Source organism: Conger conger, chromosome 1 (genome assembly GCF_963514075.1).
Source record: "Conger conger chromosome 1, fConCon1.1, whole genome shotgun sequence".
Classification (NCBI taxonomy): domain Eukaryota; kingdom Metazoa; phylum Chordata; class Actinopteri; order Anguilliformes; family Congridae; genus Conger; species Conger conger.
In genome coordinates, this window is record NC_083760.1 from 56,122,481 (window position 1) to 56,136,000 (window position 13,520).

Here is a 13,520-nt window from a genome sequence, read left to right on the forward strand (position 1 = left end):
AACTGTAATGTAATGTAATGGATGGGGGAAGGGCAGCAAACGGGTCTGTTTCAACTCAATCAATTCAGAGTTTACATTGAAATTCATCTCATGATTTGGAAAAACATGCATACTAATAATAAAAAAGCAATTTTTTTCCCCAATTAGCGAGTTGAGTTTCAGTGCATTTCCTGGATTGAGATGGAGTAAACCCAGCCGTGATTGTGGATTACGTTTCCTTCTTCCCAGGTTTTACCCCAAATACTAAAAACATATGTTCCACCAGGGAATGGGCACCAAAGTCCAGAAATGCAGAACCCCACCCTGGAAAAGAGCACAAATGCAGATCATGCAGGCATTACTCAAGCCCTGCTGGCCCACCTTGAGCTGACTTCATTCAGTCTTGCTCTCTGTCACACTGTCCAGACTGAATTATGAGGAATTACCAGTCATAGTATTTGAGATACCACAGCCACATTTGTGTATAAGTACTTTGAAGCACACCACAGTATATTGAAAAAAATGAAAGAAAAAATACCGAACTAAAATGATAGTTGTGAAGGTACTGTTGAAATGTTTAGCCTGTGCAGGTGGCTATTCAGAAGCTCAGTGGCAGAGTTGGGGTTAAGTGTCTGACAGGGGAAAGATAGGCTCATCGCTCTGCTCTGTGTTTCCAGATGCAGGGAAGACTCTTCCGGAAGCGCTGGACTACAGCGTGTTCTGGCTGCAGACGGTGGCGGGAGAGGCCGACGGCAAGTCGGGGATCCCCCCTCCCCTGCTCTGCCTTCAGATCACAGACTTCCTCAACGGGCCAGGTGAGAACAGCCCCAGATCTTCCCTGCCACTGACGCGGCTCGCCAAACAGCCGCCACCGTGCGCCACGCTCCCTTTACGCCTTCCGCCCCGCGGGCTGGTGCCGTCCGAGTGTTTCAGGAGCGGGTAAACGGGTTCGAGGAGCCTTGAGCCATGACCCCGCAACGGAAATGACAACCGAAGAAAAAAACGAGGGCTTTGTCCGTTCTCGGATTTCAATCCAAACGACTGCTCGCCGAGTTGTTTTGTTTCGAGTGAAATATCGGCGACCCGGGAATTGGCCCCTGGTCCGGTAGCGCGGCGGTTATTCACGGGTGCGCACACGTGTGTGGGTTGTGGGCGCGAGCGTCCGTGACGCATTGGTGCAGATGGCGCGGTTGGATGAAGGGTGGGCGTTGATGAGCGCCTCAGGACAGCGGATGAGTGCAGCTTCCGCATGTCAGTGGGAGCGGAAGGGTCCCCCCCACCCCCACCCCACCCTCAACCAGTGCCGCACAGATGTGAGTTCTGCTCCTCACTCAGAATGACCCGGCTTCCTGTTAAACAAGAGCCTTTACACACACTCCCTCTCATTCGTTTACAGTACATTCACTGACAGTGCTGTTAAACAAGAGCCTTTACTCTTATACACTTACATACGCTTACAGTGCAGTCACTAACAGTGCTGTTAAACAAGAGCCTTTACACACCCTCCCTCACATATGCTTACAGTACATTCACTAACAGTGCTGTTAAACAAGAGCCTTTACTCTTATACACTTACATATGCTTACAGTGCATTCACTAACAGTGCTGTTAAACAAGAGCCTTTACACACACTCCCTCTCATATGCTTACAGTACATTCACTGACAGTGCTGTTAAACAAGAGCCTTTACTCTTATACACTTTCATATGCTTACAGTGCAGTCACTAACAGTGCCGTTAAACAAGAGCCTTTACACACCCTCCCTCTCATATGCTTACAGTACATTCACTGACAGTGCTGTTAAACAAGAGCCTTTACACACACTCCCTCTCATATGCTTACAGTGCATTCACTAACAGTACTCACACATTCACCCTTGTTCATTAACTCGACCACATGTGCACACTGACTTACTCTCACTGGCTTCACTGAAACACTCACTCACACACATTCACACTCATGTATACATACATTAACTCACTCACATGGTGCTCATATACAGTATATGAACACACACAAGCAAGCACACACACACACAGGCACATGCTTGCACATACGCAGATACACCTGCAGTCACTTACAATGCCTACAGGCACAAACACGCACAAATACACTACTTACATAGAGTAATTTGTGTAGTCAGATATTCTGCAGATATTCTTTTTCTGCGCACACAAAGAGCACATTGTACTTGTTATGCCCAAGAGCTCAGTGATTAAAAAGTGCTTTCCTGATGACTTGGTGCCCCCAACCTCAAACTACTGTTGTTCTGGTACAGTAAACACAGCTTAGTGATCGTGGGGTGAGTCACCGGTTCTGACAGGATCCCGGTTGGGGTCCGGGGTCAGGGTCGGGGTCGGGCCCGGTTCTCCCGGGCACCCCTGCCGGTCGGGGGGACTCGTCAGGCCGGACCACATGTGCCGGTCCGCCCCCGCGTGCACCGGAACCCCGGAGCCTCTGGAGGAAGACTCTCTCAATTATGTGTGATGTTTCCTTTCATGGCTTCTGGTGGAACACAGAGCCCTGTCAGAAGCGCCCGGCCCCTGCTTCCTGTGGACAGCGGGGAGGAGGAAGGCTCTGCTCCGTCTGTTTACCGCTCCCCTCGGCCGGGCTCCCGCTTCCCCCCCGAACGCCGTGTGTGTTCACCGGTACGGGGGTAAAAAACACGGTAACGCACGACAGCCGCGCTGCGGGTCCTCCCTTCCGCCCGGTCCCGGGGAAAACACCCCGGAGCAGACATCCGCCAGGCCTGCCCGGCCCCCGGGCGTGTTTACAGCAATGTGCTTGCAATTTCCCCGCCGTTTAGGGCCAGAGACCAATCGGAGCCTCACTCTCAAGGATGTGGAATAGGAAGAGTGCCCGCGCGTACAGTAAATTGCGCAGGTTCGGGAGCCTCGACCCTCCGCGGCGAGAAGGGAGCGTGTCCTCTGTCACGGCACTCCTGGGGAAATGAGCCGGCAGGCCTGACAGCACCGCTCAGGTTCAAGGCTTGACCACCGACTCGCCTGCTTTTCCTCCCTTTACCGCCCCCTCGGCACCCCCCCCCCACTCCCTTCCTGATAGTGCGCAAGCCGAAAAAGAAAAAAGAAAAAAAGCGGATCTGCTCCTAGATCACACAAGCTCATTTTCCCATCCAGAACAGGTCAGCAGGAGGAAACCTGGAGAAATAGCAGCTCCCACAATACCCCAGCGCTACGTTGGGCAAGTGATAGATTAGCTATAACAAATTGGAACCATTACACCAAAGCGGCCCTGGATCCCATCAAGCTGTGGGGAGAGGAGAAGTCCTGTCAGTGCCGCGAGCCAGAACTCGCCCCTCCGAGCCTAATTTAAGTTGTATGATCTGTCCCTGCCCTTGGCTGGGGGCAGGCCTGGCTCCATGTGTGAAACCATAATAAATCCTCCTCCAGCCTGTCCCCCCCACTGCCCTTTGCCTAATTGGACATACGACCACCTGCCTCCACCAACCAGTCAAGCGGCCACTGACGAGACCAGACTCAGGTCATCAAAAACAAAACAAAAAGCCTGAAATGAGATCTGGAGGAATACGGAAAAGATGAAAACCCGCGGTACCCTCGTCAGGTTCACCGTGGGGACGTAGAGGGCGATCTCGCAGGGGGCAAAAGAGCAGGTAAATGGGTGCAGCGGGTCCACTTTAGTCCCATGGAAAGAGTTTCCGCCGTGTCAGACCTTGATCTGCCTCAGTTTACTCAGTCCTAATGGAGCCCGACACTGGAATCGAGGGGGGGGAATGACTGGAGGGGGCAGATTGTTTAAATTATCGGCACTTTTGAGATACGTGAAAGGCACTCCACCTTTTTTTTTGAAGGAGTAACTGTATGCTTGCACTTGGCAGTCTTTTGGTAACTACAAGAATCAGTGGCAGTAAGGTGGTCTTAATAAAAACACTCAGTCTTCAACAAGGGCTTCTTTAGATTTTTCCATGTGCTGGAATGGAAGGAGCAGCCGTCTTTGTTTCATTAAACGGTATTTCCACACGCATTCTGTCTTCCTCTTTTTCCTTTTTTCTTCTGACACACCGTACTCAGAAGAGTGCACCCTGAACGTTTGAACATAACTCACGTTTAACGTCTTAATGCAATAAAGAGGCCGTGTTTCATTTCCACACGCTCTCTGAAGTTAATTAAAAAGGAAGTGATATCAGGTGACGTGAAAGGACCAGGAAATGCTCGCTCCATAATATCGCCGCCCATCTTTATTCGCTGTGGACCGGGGCCGAGTCGAGTCATCAATACAGGATTTGTGTCTAGGCTTTCAAGTCCAACTGCTTAAATAAAAAAAAAAAACATCTGAAAATTTGAAAATCGCTTGGCTTGGGTTACATTTCCCTCTTCCCTTCTTAAACCTGAATACCAAAAACACGTGTTCGTCCGCTGGGGACCAGGCAGCGGAGTCCTGGAGTACAGGGTGTGGACAGCATGCATGGGCCACGTAACGCGGCGTTTGGGGTTTTTTACGTGGTCTTTCGCTCACCGTAAAACACGATCCAGTCCAGTTCTGGGTGAAGCAAGAGGGAAGCTATGCGGAGGTGGCTGGGGAGTACGAGGGCGAGCCGGGCCCTGGACTAGTTCCTGTGAAGTTCAGATTGTGAGTTTCTGGGAGTTTTATGCCCCTCGGAAATACCCGCTACACCCAAGGTTTACTGTGGTGATCCTTTGAGAATAGGTTCGCTGAAGCATATCCAAAAAGTTTTGAGTCTCGTTAAGTCTGTTGAAAATCTAGTTTACGATTTTAATGTTTTCACTTAAAGCAGGTCCTCTCATTCCATTGTTTTATTTTTTATTTCCTTTTTATTATGAAAAAAAAAACTTTTTCTCCTCTATCGTGTTCACTCCCTGATCACTTTAATAGGTAGAACTGTACACCAGCTTGTTCATGCAAATCTGTAGTCAGTCAATCATGTAACAGCAACTAAATACATAAAAGCATGCAGATGTGGTCAAGAGGTTCAGCTGTTTTTCAGACCAAATGTCAGAATGGGGAAGAAATGTGACTGACTGTGGAATGGTTGTTGGCGCCACACAGGGTGGTTTGAGTAGTTCAAAAATTGCTGTTCAACAGGGTTTTTCACACACAACAGTCTCTAGAGTTTGAGAATGGTGCGAGACATTCAGAATGATGTGAAAAACTAAAAACATCCAGTGAGCAGCAGTCCTGCGAGTAAGAATGTGTTGTTAATGAGTGAGGTCAGAGGAGAAGGGCCAGACTGGTCAAAGCTGACAGAAAGGTGACAGTAACACAAATAACCACACATTACAACAGTGGTATGCAGAAGAGCATATCTGGACACTCAATGTGTGAAACCTCTAAGTGGATAGGCTAAAGTAGCAGAAGACATAATAAGAGTAAAACATAAGTCTCATAAATACCTAATGAAGTGCTCACTGAGTGTATGTCAGCGTTCCTTGCCCCAGTTTCTACTGTTGATCTAGGAGAGTGCAAACATGTGCAAACAAGGCTACCTTCAACCCTACCAATTTCTGCTTATATCACTGGAGCTTGCAAGACACAATCAGAGGATGGCTTCACATGCAATGACTTAATAGGTACATTCCCTATTGGTTACATAGCGATGACACTGACTAGATCATAGCACTCTATGCTCTAGTCTAGTGCTGTGTGCATGCTCTGGTGGTGATTCCACATGGGAGAGAAGGAGGCATAGAGTCCTTAGATATGCGTGAAACAGCATCAGCAATGAAATGATGTCATTTTTTGTTACGTCCCAAAATATTACAGTCACATGGGGAACACAGAAGTCCTTAGCATTTATACAATACACATTTATTATGAAGACATAGAAAAAAACAAAAAACATGCAAATAGTTGTAGGTGTTGGACAGGACACAGGCCAAAGTATGGCCCACTGACAGCAACAGCCCTTGTTCTAACACAGGTACTGTCATTATTCTTGCTTCAGACTGAACTCTATTTTAGAACAATTTTTTAGAGCTATATTTTCCTCAGTGCTTCGGCAGGAATATCAGTAGCATCCCTCAAACCACTTAAAGAATGCAGGTGGACAGCTGACAGGTTAATAAGGTAATAAAATCCACTCCAGAAGTGAGACGCCTCCCATGGAGCCGGGCGGCCCATAATCAGAAGCAGGGCCTGGCGCTGGCCCTCTCTCCAAGGTGATCCCAAACATCTTTACATGATTACAGAGGAAAGCGAAAAAGATGAGCCGCACATGAGCTAGTTATTTCACCGCTGGAAAGTTTCCTGGTGATAGCTGAACTGGAAATGATAAGCTACATTGCACAGCAGATTTTTTTTAGTGAGACAGAAAATAAAGTCATAAGCACAGCGAGCAGTGAGCTGCTCATCACTAGACACAGCTGGTAAATCCGCTGGTCCTAGTGCCAGTTTTCACTACGAAGTGGGGAAATTTCCACAGCAGATGCGGAAAAGCCTGATTTCTGTCCAGTGTTTGACAAGTTGAAAGTGCTGTTCTTAAAGGAAAGGTTTTTCTGGCTGACACTGGTATGTGTGTGAAGAATGGCTTCATACCCATGCTTGTTCTTCTGAAAACACTGGTTTTAACTGAAACAACTGTTTCAGTGGCTGAACATGCAGTCTGCTAATTTTGTGCAAGGTCTCCACAGCTATAAGAGAAAGAAATAATTAGCCACATGCTTTCAGAAGAGAATGAGAACATTGCAATTAGGTGGTGAGCATATAATTGCACTGTAAAAATTGGGAGAAAAAAATGATCTCATCGTTGTCTATCCGCTATGTTTTTTGTGAACATTTGTAAGCATTTTTGTACAGCTTACATTGTTTTTGCATACAATCCATGTGTACAGCTGCAGCAGTTCAGCTTGTGTATCTTGCTCAAGGGCACAATGATGGTTCCAAACCTGTAATTGTGAACCTACAAACTTGACGTGGTGAGCCCAGCACCCTCGTCATTGTGCTACACTGCTGGAGAGCTAAGGATGCAGGACTTGTGAACAGAGCATAATTTGTTCAGTCCCTGGTGGTAAGCACTGTAGAATCTAAAGGGTTAAAGGAGAACATATGAGCCCTTTGCGGCCTGGTACAAAGGAACATGGCACTGTAGAGTCTAAAGGGTTAAAGGAGAACATATGAACCCTTTGCAGTGTGGCACAAAGGAACATGTGGACACAGCGCCGGTAGGTCACTCTCATGCGCATTGCGGTGTCAGACTGTAACTGAGTAGCAGGAAGCCTGCCCTGGAGGGCAGCTGTGCAGCTGGCCTGTCAGGGTAACCGTGATCCTCCATGATAACACACTACGCCATCCAGAGAGAGACCGAAAGAAAGGGGGGAACTCGGACCCTGTTACATATCAGCAGACAGCAAAAGAAACATCACTCAGTAACAGCAAAGCGGCGTTTGGTGTTTTTACAGGTTGCCCAAACACATTCCGCTCCCTCTGCACTCGTAATGCTACCTCAGTCTCCACTTCATAAGTGCAAACGTTGGTGACCAAAGTGAACTTCTCCCATTAGAATGGGGGGTGGGGGGTGGGAAGATGTTTCTTCAGAGCTCAGATGAGTGGAGACTGACACATTGCCTGGACTGTCCTGTTCGCTCTTTTTGTGAGTACTCTTTTGTTTGGAACCCCCTGCTTGAAGTGTACCACTTCATACGGGAAACGGTTATGGGGTGAATTCCGTGCACGTGGGCTCCTTTGGCTGTCATCACAATGGGAATATGTTTTGTAGACCCGGACCAGGCCGACATCTGTAATTTTTTTCTTTCTTGGGACACATTCTTCCAGTGGTATTTGGTGGACTTCTGCATTGGCTCTTGTGGATGGAGTGTTCTCCTCTTACAGAGCGACATGCGGTCCTGTGTTTCTAAACTTCTCTGTGTTGTACTATTATTGGAAAAGTTGGAAATTTGTTCAGCAGTGAATCACCCAAAGATCACAAGTGGCAGGTTTTTGTTAAATGGTTAGAAATTGCCATGTCAATTGCCAACAATAAATAAGGAAGCTTGAATTCTTCTGCCAGTCTCTTGTGTTTTATGTAAAGGGTTTTGTGTGTTTGTAATTGTACAGTATGTTTAGATTTATTAACATTAATGCTAGTTTCCGTTTGCACCTCAGAAGTGATTTGTACTTTTACTTTGTGTCTGTGGTTTGGTTACATGTATTTATATGTATTGCAAGCGTTAGACGTTTAATCTTCATCTGTATCGCATCAGACAATTATCAGACATACATATGGATGTGTGAGAAGGGTATAAGAGTGGTCCATGCATGTTTTAATGCCTGTCTTCTATTCTTTTGATATAATATTTAACATAATCCCTTAAGAAGTGGAAAGTTTTTCCACATTGGCTGTAGTCTTGACCCTATATCCTCAATCAGTAAAATGTGTGGGAAGGGAAATTGGTTTCCTGCAATGTGGTTGGCTGTAGCATGTTTCAGCTCGTGTTCTGTTACAGGAAAATAGTTCAGTTGGCTTGAATCCAATTCCAATTAGAGACCCATCTGCTCAAGGTCATGATTTGTAGTGAAATGACTGTTTCATCCGCAAAGTACATCCAGAGAAGTTGGACACAGGTATCTCAGAGAATGTCAGTCCAGGTCAGGCTCATTGTGCCGTAAGGCTTGGCTTCACTTGTTAATCTGTTTGTTAACCTGACATATAGGAATAATTACTCCTCCTTATGGTTTTGCAGCGGAGCTGAACGTGGAACTCTCGCGCCCTCTGAAGGTCAACCCGACCCTGGCCAAACTTGAGCAGACCAAGGTCTTCCTGAGCAAGATCTTCCCAGAGGCTGAGAGCGAGGCTGACCCAGCCTCCTCCACCCCACAGTCCTCCCCCAGCAGAGGCACCAGCCCCTGGACCCCCCCTCACACCGAGAGCTCAGCGCAGGTCTCCATGTCTCAACGCGCCCCAGGCTGGGGGAACAACCCGCTAGCTGCCCTCGCCCCCTTCCACAAGGTCTCCCTCCGCACGGCGCAGATTGTCATGGTCCTGGAGACGGAGGCTCACCCTGCACGGCCCAGCCTGACGGTGTCCGTATCCGGGCTGACCGGAAGCCTCGTCATGAGAGCTGGCCCAAAGTTGGCTGGTGAGTGGACTCTTTTCTTATTTTTATTTTTTTTCAGTCCCCCAAACCTGATGCTGAATTTGTCAAACTTTTATGTTCCTAGACTGAATCTCCTCAAAGTTCATGCAGCCATTAAAGAGTCATTAAACCTCAATCAAGCAGTTGCTCACAGTTTCCTGTCACCTGACATGAACTCAGGGTTGCTGGGGAGATTTTGTTCTCATTTGACGTAGACTGAGCTCAACCTGGACTTCTTCAATGTCTTGCTCACAGACTGCAACGTGGTGCGTGTTCCTAAAATTCACATGTTGTAGGCAGTGCTGTTACCTGTAAGACAAAAGAGTGCATGATTTGACCTGAAACGACAGACTTTATTTCATGTACCCAAGTAGGAAATCCAAACTTCTGCCATTTGACCTTCCGTGTTTTGCTTGGAGGGGAAATATCTTAGCGGTGAGCCACAACAAAGTGCTCCTGATAGAGCGCAGGAAATGGCCCATGTTGCATCACTGTCATGTTTTCTGGCCCGTGACCGTGATGTAGCTGAGGTGGAGTGACCTGTTCCCGCTGAAACTGGATCCAAGGTCCCCTCGTCTGCAGGCCAGACCGAAAGAAGAAGAGAAACACCATCAATTAAGAAGAAAGCTGCTCTGATTATCCGTGGCTCTGCTTTTGGTTCCAGGTCTCTCTGGCTTACAGGCCTTTGCTTTTCCGTGTTTATCGACAAGGCTGCTGCCTTTGCGCGCTTCCAAAAAATGTCCAGACTGCTTTCGAAACGTGGAGAGGTGAAGAGAAGCAAAGCTTCACAAAACCTTCGGTCTCACTTCTTCTTGCGCACGTCAACCAGCGAGTGCCAAAAATAACGGTTCCATTGTTATTGCTTTCTAACTGAGTGAAGCTGCTGCAGAATGTTCAAGGGAACCGTCTTTATTGGTTTTGGGGTGGACGACCCTACCCAGCCAGCAGTCAGTCATTGTTGAGTGCATATTGTATGGAAATTGTGAAGCTGACAACCGTCAGCGGAGAAGGATGTTCGAACGGGCCGCTTTGAGGATCTGAGATCCATTTCAGCTCTGTGGGGGGAGGGGGGTAGTGGAGGGGTGCGGGGGGGAAAAAGGAGTTGGACTCTTAAAGCCATGCATCTGCTTTACAGATGTTATTATATAGGGTTGCTTCAGATAAAATGATTGTCGAAAATGTTAATTAAAACCGCAACAATTTGCACTTGTTTACTCAAATCTACATAACTCCCCAATGAGGCAATGCTAGGCAGTGTGGCCCAGCGCTGATTTTCACCAGCTTTTCCCCCTTTCATCCCCGCTTGATGTGCGGACTTTGATAAACACCGTCAAAAACACTCCGCATGCGAAACAAAGGCAAAGACAATTGTGTTCGTAAAGAAAATTAATCCCTCATTTTTTCGGGAGTGACTATTTTTAGCCACGGGCTTCTTATATTAAGGCTGTCATGGGGAGATTTATCACTAAGTGTTCCCTGTTTTGTTTACTATAAACAGTACGTCCAATGGGTTCCATGTCAGAAGTGCTGGTGTTTATTGAACTCCGGTTCCAGTGAGACGTTCCTTCCTAGGTTGTGTCAGTAGAGCGCTTCACAGTCCTTGTTGTCAGGGGGGCTGAGTTTGGCGTCAAGCGATAGTTCAGAGAGTTCTTTGGTTTCTATTCCCCCCCACATGTGAGGATTAAAGAAATTACTGTAAGTGCGAGAAAGCTAATGCTGTCATCATGAGCGCCATAGTTTTTGGAGGGAAAAGCTTATAGGCGGACCTCACTTGGAATATGTGCTTTTCCTCTTGACTTGTTAGGAATGTAAGGAAACATGCGTACAGCTAATGTCCCAGATTTTTTAGAACACAGCGTGCTGTGGTGTTGACTGACGGACAAATTGCAGCTCTCTGAGGGTGGCTCTCAGCAGCCAGAACGGAGGGCCAGAGTGGCTCACTGGCCATGGTTTTCATTGGCCCTTTTTCCTCATCTGACAGTCAGATCCGCATTGGCTCAACTGCTTAAAATGCAGCGAACAATTTCTGTGCTTTTGCATAGAAATAGCATAGCAACACAATTATTTAATTATTTCTTATTTATGTATTTATTTTGCCCCCCTCGCTCCATTTTTAATGCCCATGTGTTTGTCAGCGTTTGTTACTGGATCCTTCACTATCGATTCGGGGGAGTGCAGACAAGCACGTGCTCTTCTCTGATACACCTGACGCTAACTGCCACTTCTTATCACACCACAGCTCCCAAGTCAGGCCCACGCAGAGATTAGTCAGAGACAAACAGCAGCTCAACAGGTGGACTTGCAGGGACCCAAGTGACCAGCAGGGGTCTCTAGAGCATGATGAGCCATGTACCCCTGCCGGCTGAAGCCAGTGCTACTTACCCGTCACCCTGCAGTACCACTGACCACTGTCAACAATAACATACTCAGCACTCCATTCCACACCATGGAGCTTTTCATGCACTAGAATGGAGGGGCCTTAACTGGACAAGTCATTCAGCAGCCCCCAGGATCACATGTTTTAAATACAGTACTGCTATTACCTTTAAATATGACTGGATTCTCTGGTAAATTTAAGGCTGTACATAAGCTATTGTAAGCATGCATAAGTGTGTTTGAGGGTGCCTCACTAGTGGCTCACTAGTCTGTCAAGACTTTGCAAACAGTTTCAAGCATCAGAACCCAATATTGCGGGATCTTTTTGGGGATTATAAATCTTGGGAAGCTCATACGTGCGCTCACAGTAAAAACCCGTGTCAATAATTCAGTGGGAATTACACACCGGGGAGGGCCTGTCTATGTGCGTTCGCAGACAGGAAAATATACGGCTTCCCTGCTGGTCCACCTTGACAGAAATAGATTTCCTCCAAGAGGGAAATAATGGATGAAGGAAACACAGGAGATGCTACCACAGGCAGGAGAGAGAGAATATTATTACTGCTATATTTTATTATTAGTCACGGTGATATTATAAGCAAAAGCGATGACACTTTTATGTTGGCGTTTTGAACCACACCTTAGGTAATAATGCTATTGCTTGTGATGATTTTAGAGGTGTATTTCATCATTGGACTAATTCATTGACTTGAAAATGTAGGTGAAATGTCGTTAAAAATCATTGTTGTTGGCAGTACTTGCCGAATGGGTGTCGTGTCGTGTCATGTCATCGATAAAGCGTTATAGCGAAAATAATTGAACTAAACAGAAGAAAGGAGGAAGGGGGCGGTGGGGGGAAGGAGGCAGAAATGACAGAAGAGGGGGGCCGCGTGCCTGACACCCCCCGTCAGGGGCAGCGCAAAGCCAGGCCGGGGAGAGGTGAGGACCCCGTCAGCCGGGGAACATCTGGGCCTTTTATACGTAGTCATGGCATACCTCTGCCAGGGAAAAGATGGAGTAAAAGGGGATTAGGCTGACAGTGAAGTGTGTTACTGGATCTCCTGATAATGAAAAGCAGTAGAACCCAAATTCCTCCCGACAGTCCCCAAGGTGGAGGTGCATTTATAGTTCAATGAACGAGGGAAGAGAAGAACAAAAAAAACGTAGGAGGAAAGAACAGATGGCCCTGGATCCCTGAAATGAGAAACCCCCTAATCCCTCCGCTAGCTATCACTGGGACCAGCCCACCCGTCCACCAACCACCCCCCCCCCCCCCCCCCTCCGAGGAGCCCTACGTTCTGCGATTTACTAATATAGACTCACATTAGTAAAACTTCTGTTGGTAGAACAAAGGAAAGGCTACCATTTTCAAAGGCATTATTCCTTCCCCTTTGTGTAACTTTGTTTAATTGAGCACGGTGGATTGAGTTACGGTCACGTCAGTTTGTTTATTTGCTTTGAAGGAAGGCATGTTCCTCTATTAATCAAACACTTTTGTTTTAATGGCAATGAAAGAAGGGGATGAACGGAGATGGAAAGAAACTCGTTTGAAATAAGGGCCTACCGGTCTTCGGTGAACGCTCCAGCCTGCGGAGCGCAAGAAAACGTTAGCAGTTCATTAATCAAGTGAATATTGTTTGGGGTTCTCACCAGCGCTAATAAAAACGGGCTTTTGGCTCCGTTGGACAGAAGCGCGGAATAGCTGTTAATGCTCTTGAGTGACAGGAGGGGCATGGGTTGAGTGCCTATTGTTGCACCCTGTACTGTGAGGCCTTACCTGGACTAGTCCATAACTGTGTAACTGCATTTCCCCCTGAAGGATGTGGTCAGTTACAGTGACTGAGCTATGTGCCTTAGGTGGTTAAATACGGTAAGAGGTCAATGTAAGGTCAGCGCTTGTCATGGTTGTTTGTGAAATAATTCTAACAACATCTGTCTGAATCAAGACTGTGCAACAGTCATGGTCCCATGGTGAATTCCACATGGACGTTTCTATTTCCAGGATAGCACCATTGGTGGATTTATGTAAGCATCGGCAGCTGCTCCTGCTGTTTTCAGAGATAGATTTTCTCCTTGGCTGTTCGGCTGAGCAATAGA

At 47.2% G+C, this 13,520-nt stretch overlaps 1 protein-coding gene across 3 annotated transcripts in view; it reads left to right on the forward strand.

Annotated features, from left to right (window-relative positions):
• LOC133126743 (intermembrane lipid transfer protein VPS13B-like) overlaps positions 1–13,520 on the forward strand; it is a 303,636-nt gene that overhangs the window by 231,032 nt on the left and 59,084 nt on the right. For all 3 annotated transcript variants that reach the window (XM_061239088.1, XM_061239080.1, XM_061239095.1), the window contains 2 exons: positions 657–794; positions 8,655–9,050. In XM_061239088.1, the coding sequence (XP_061095072.1) occupies positions 657–794; positions 8,655–9,050 (534 nt within the window). The remainder of the gene's footprint in view (positions 1–656; positions 795–8,654; positions 9,051–13,520) is intronic.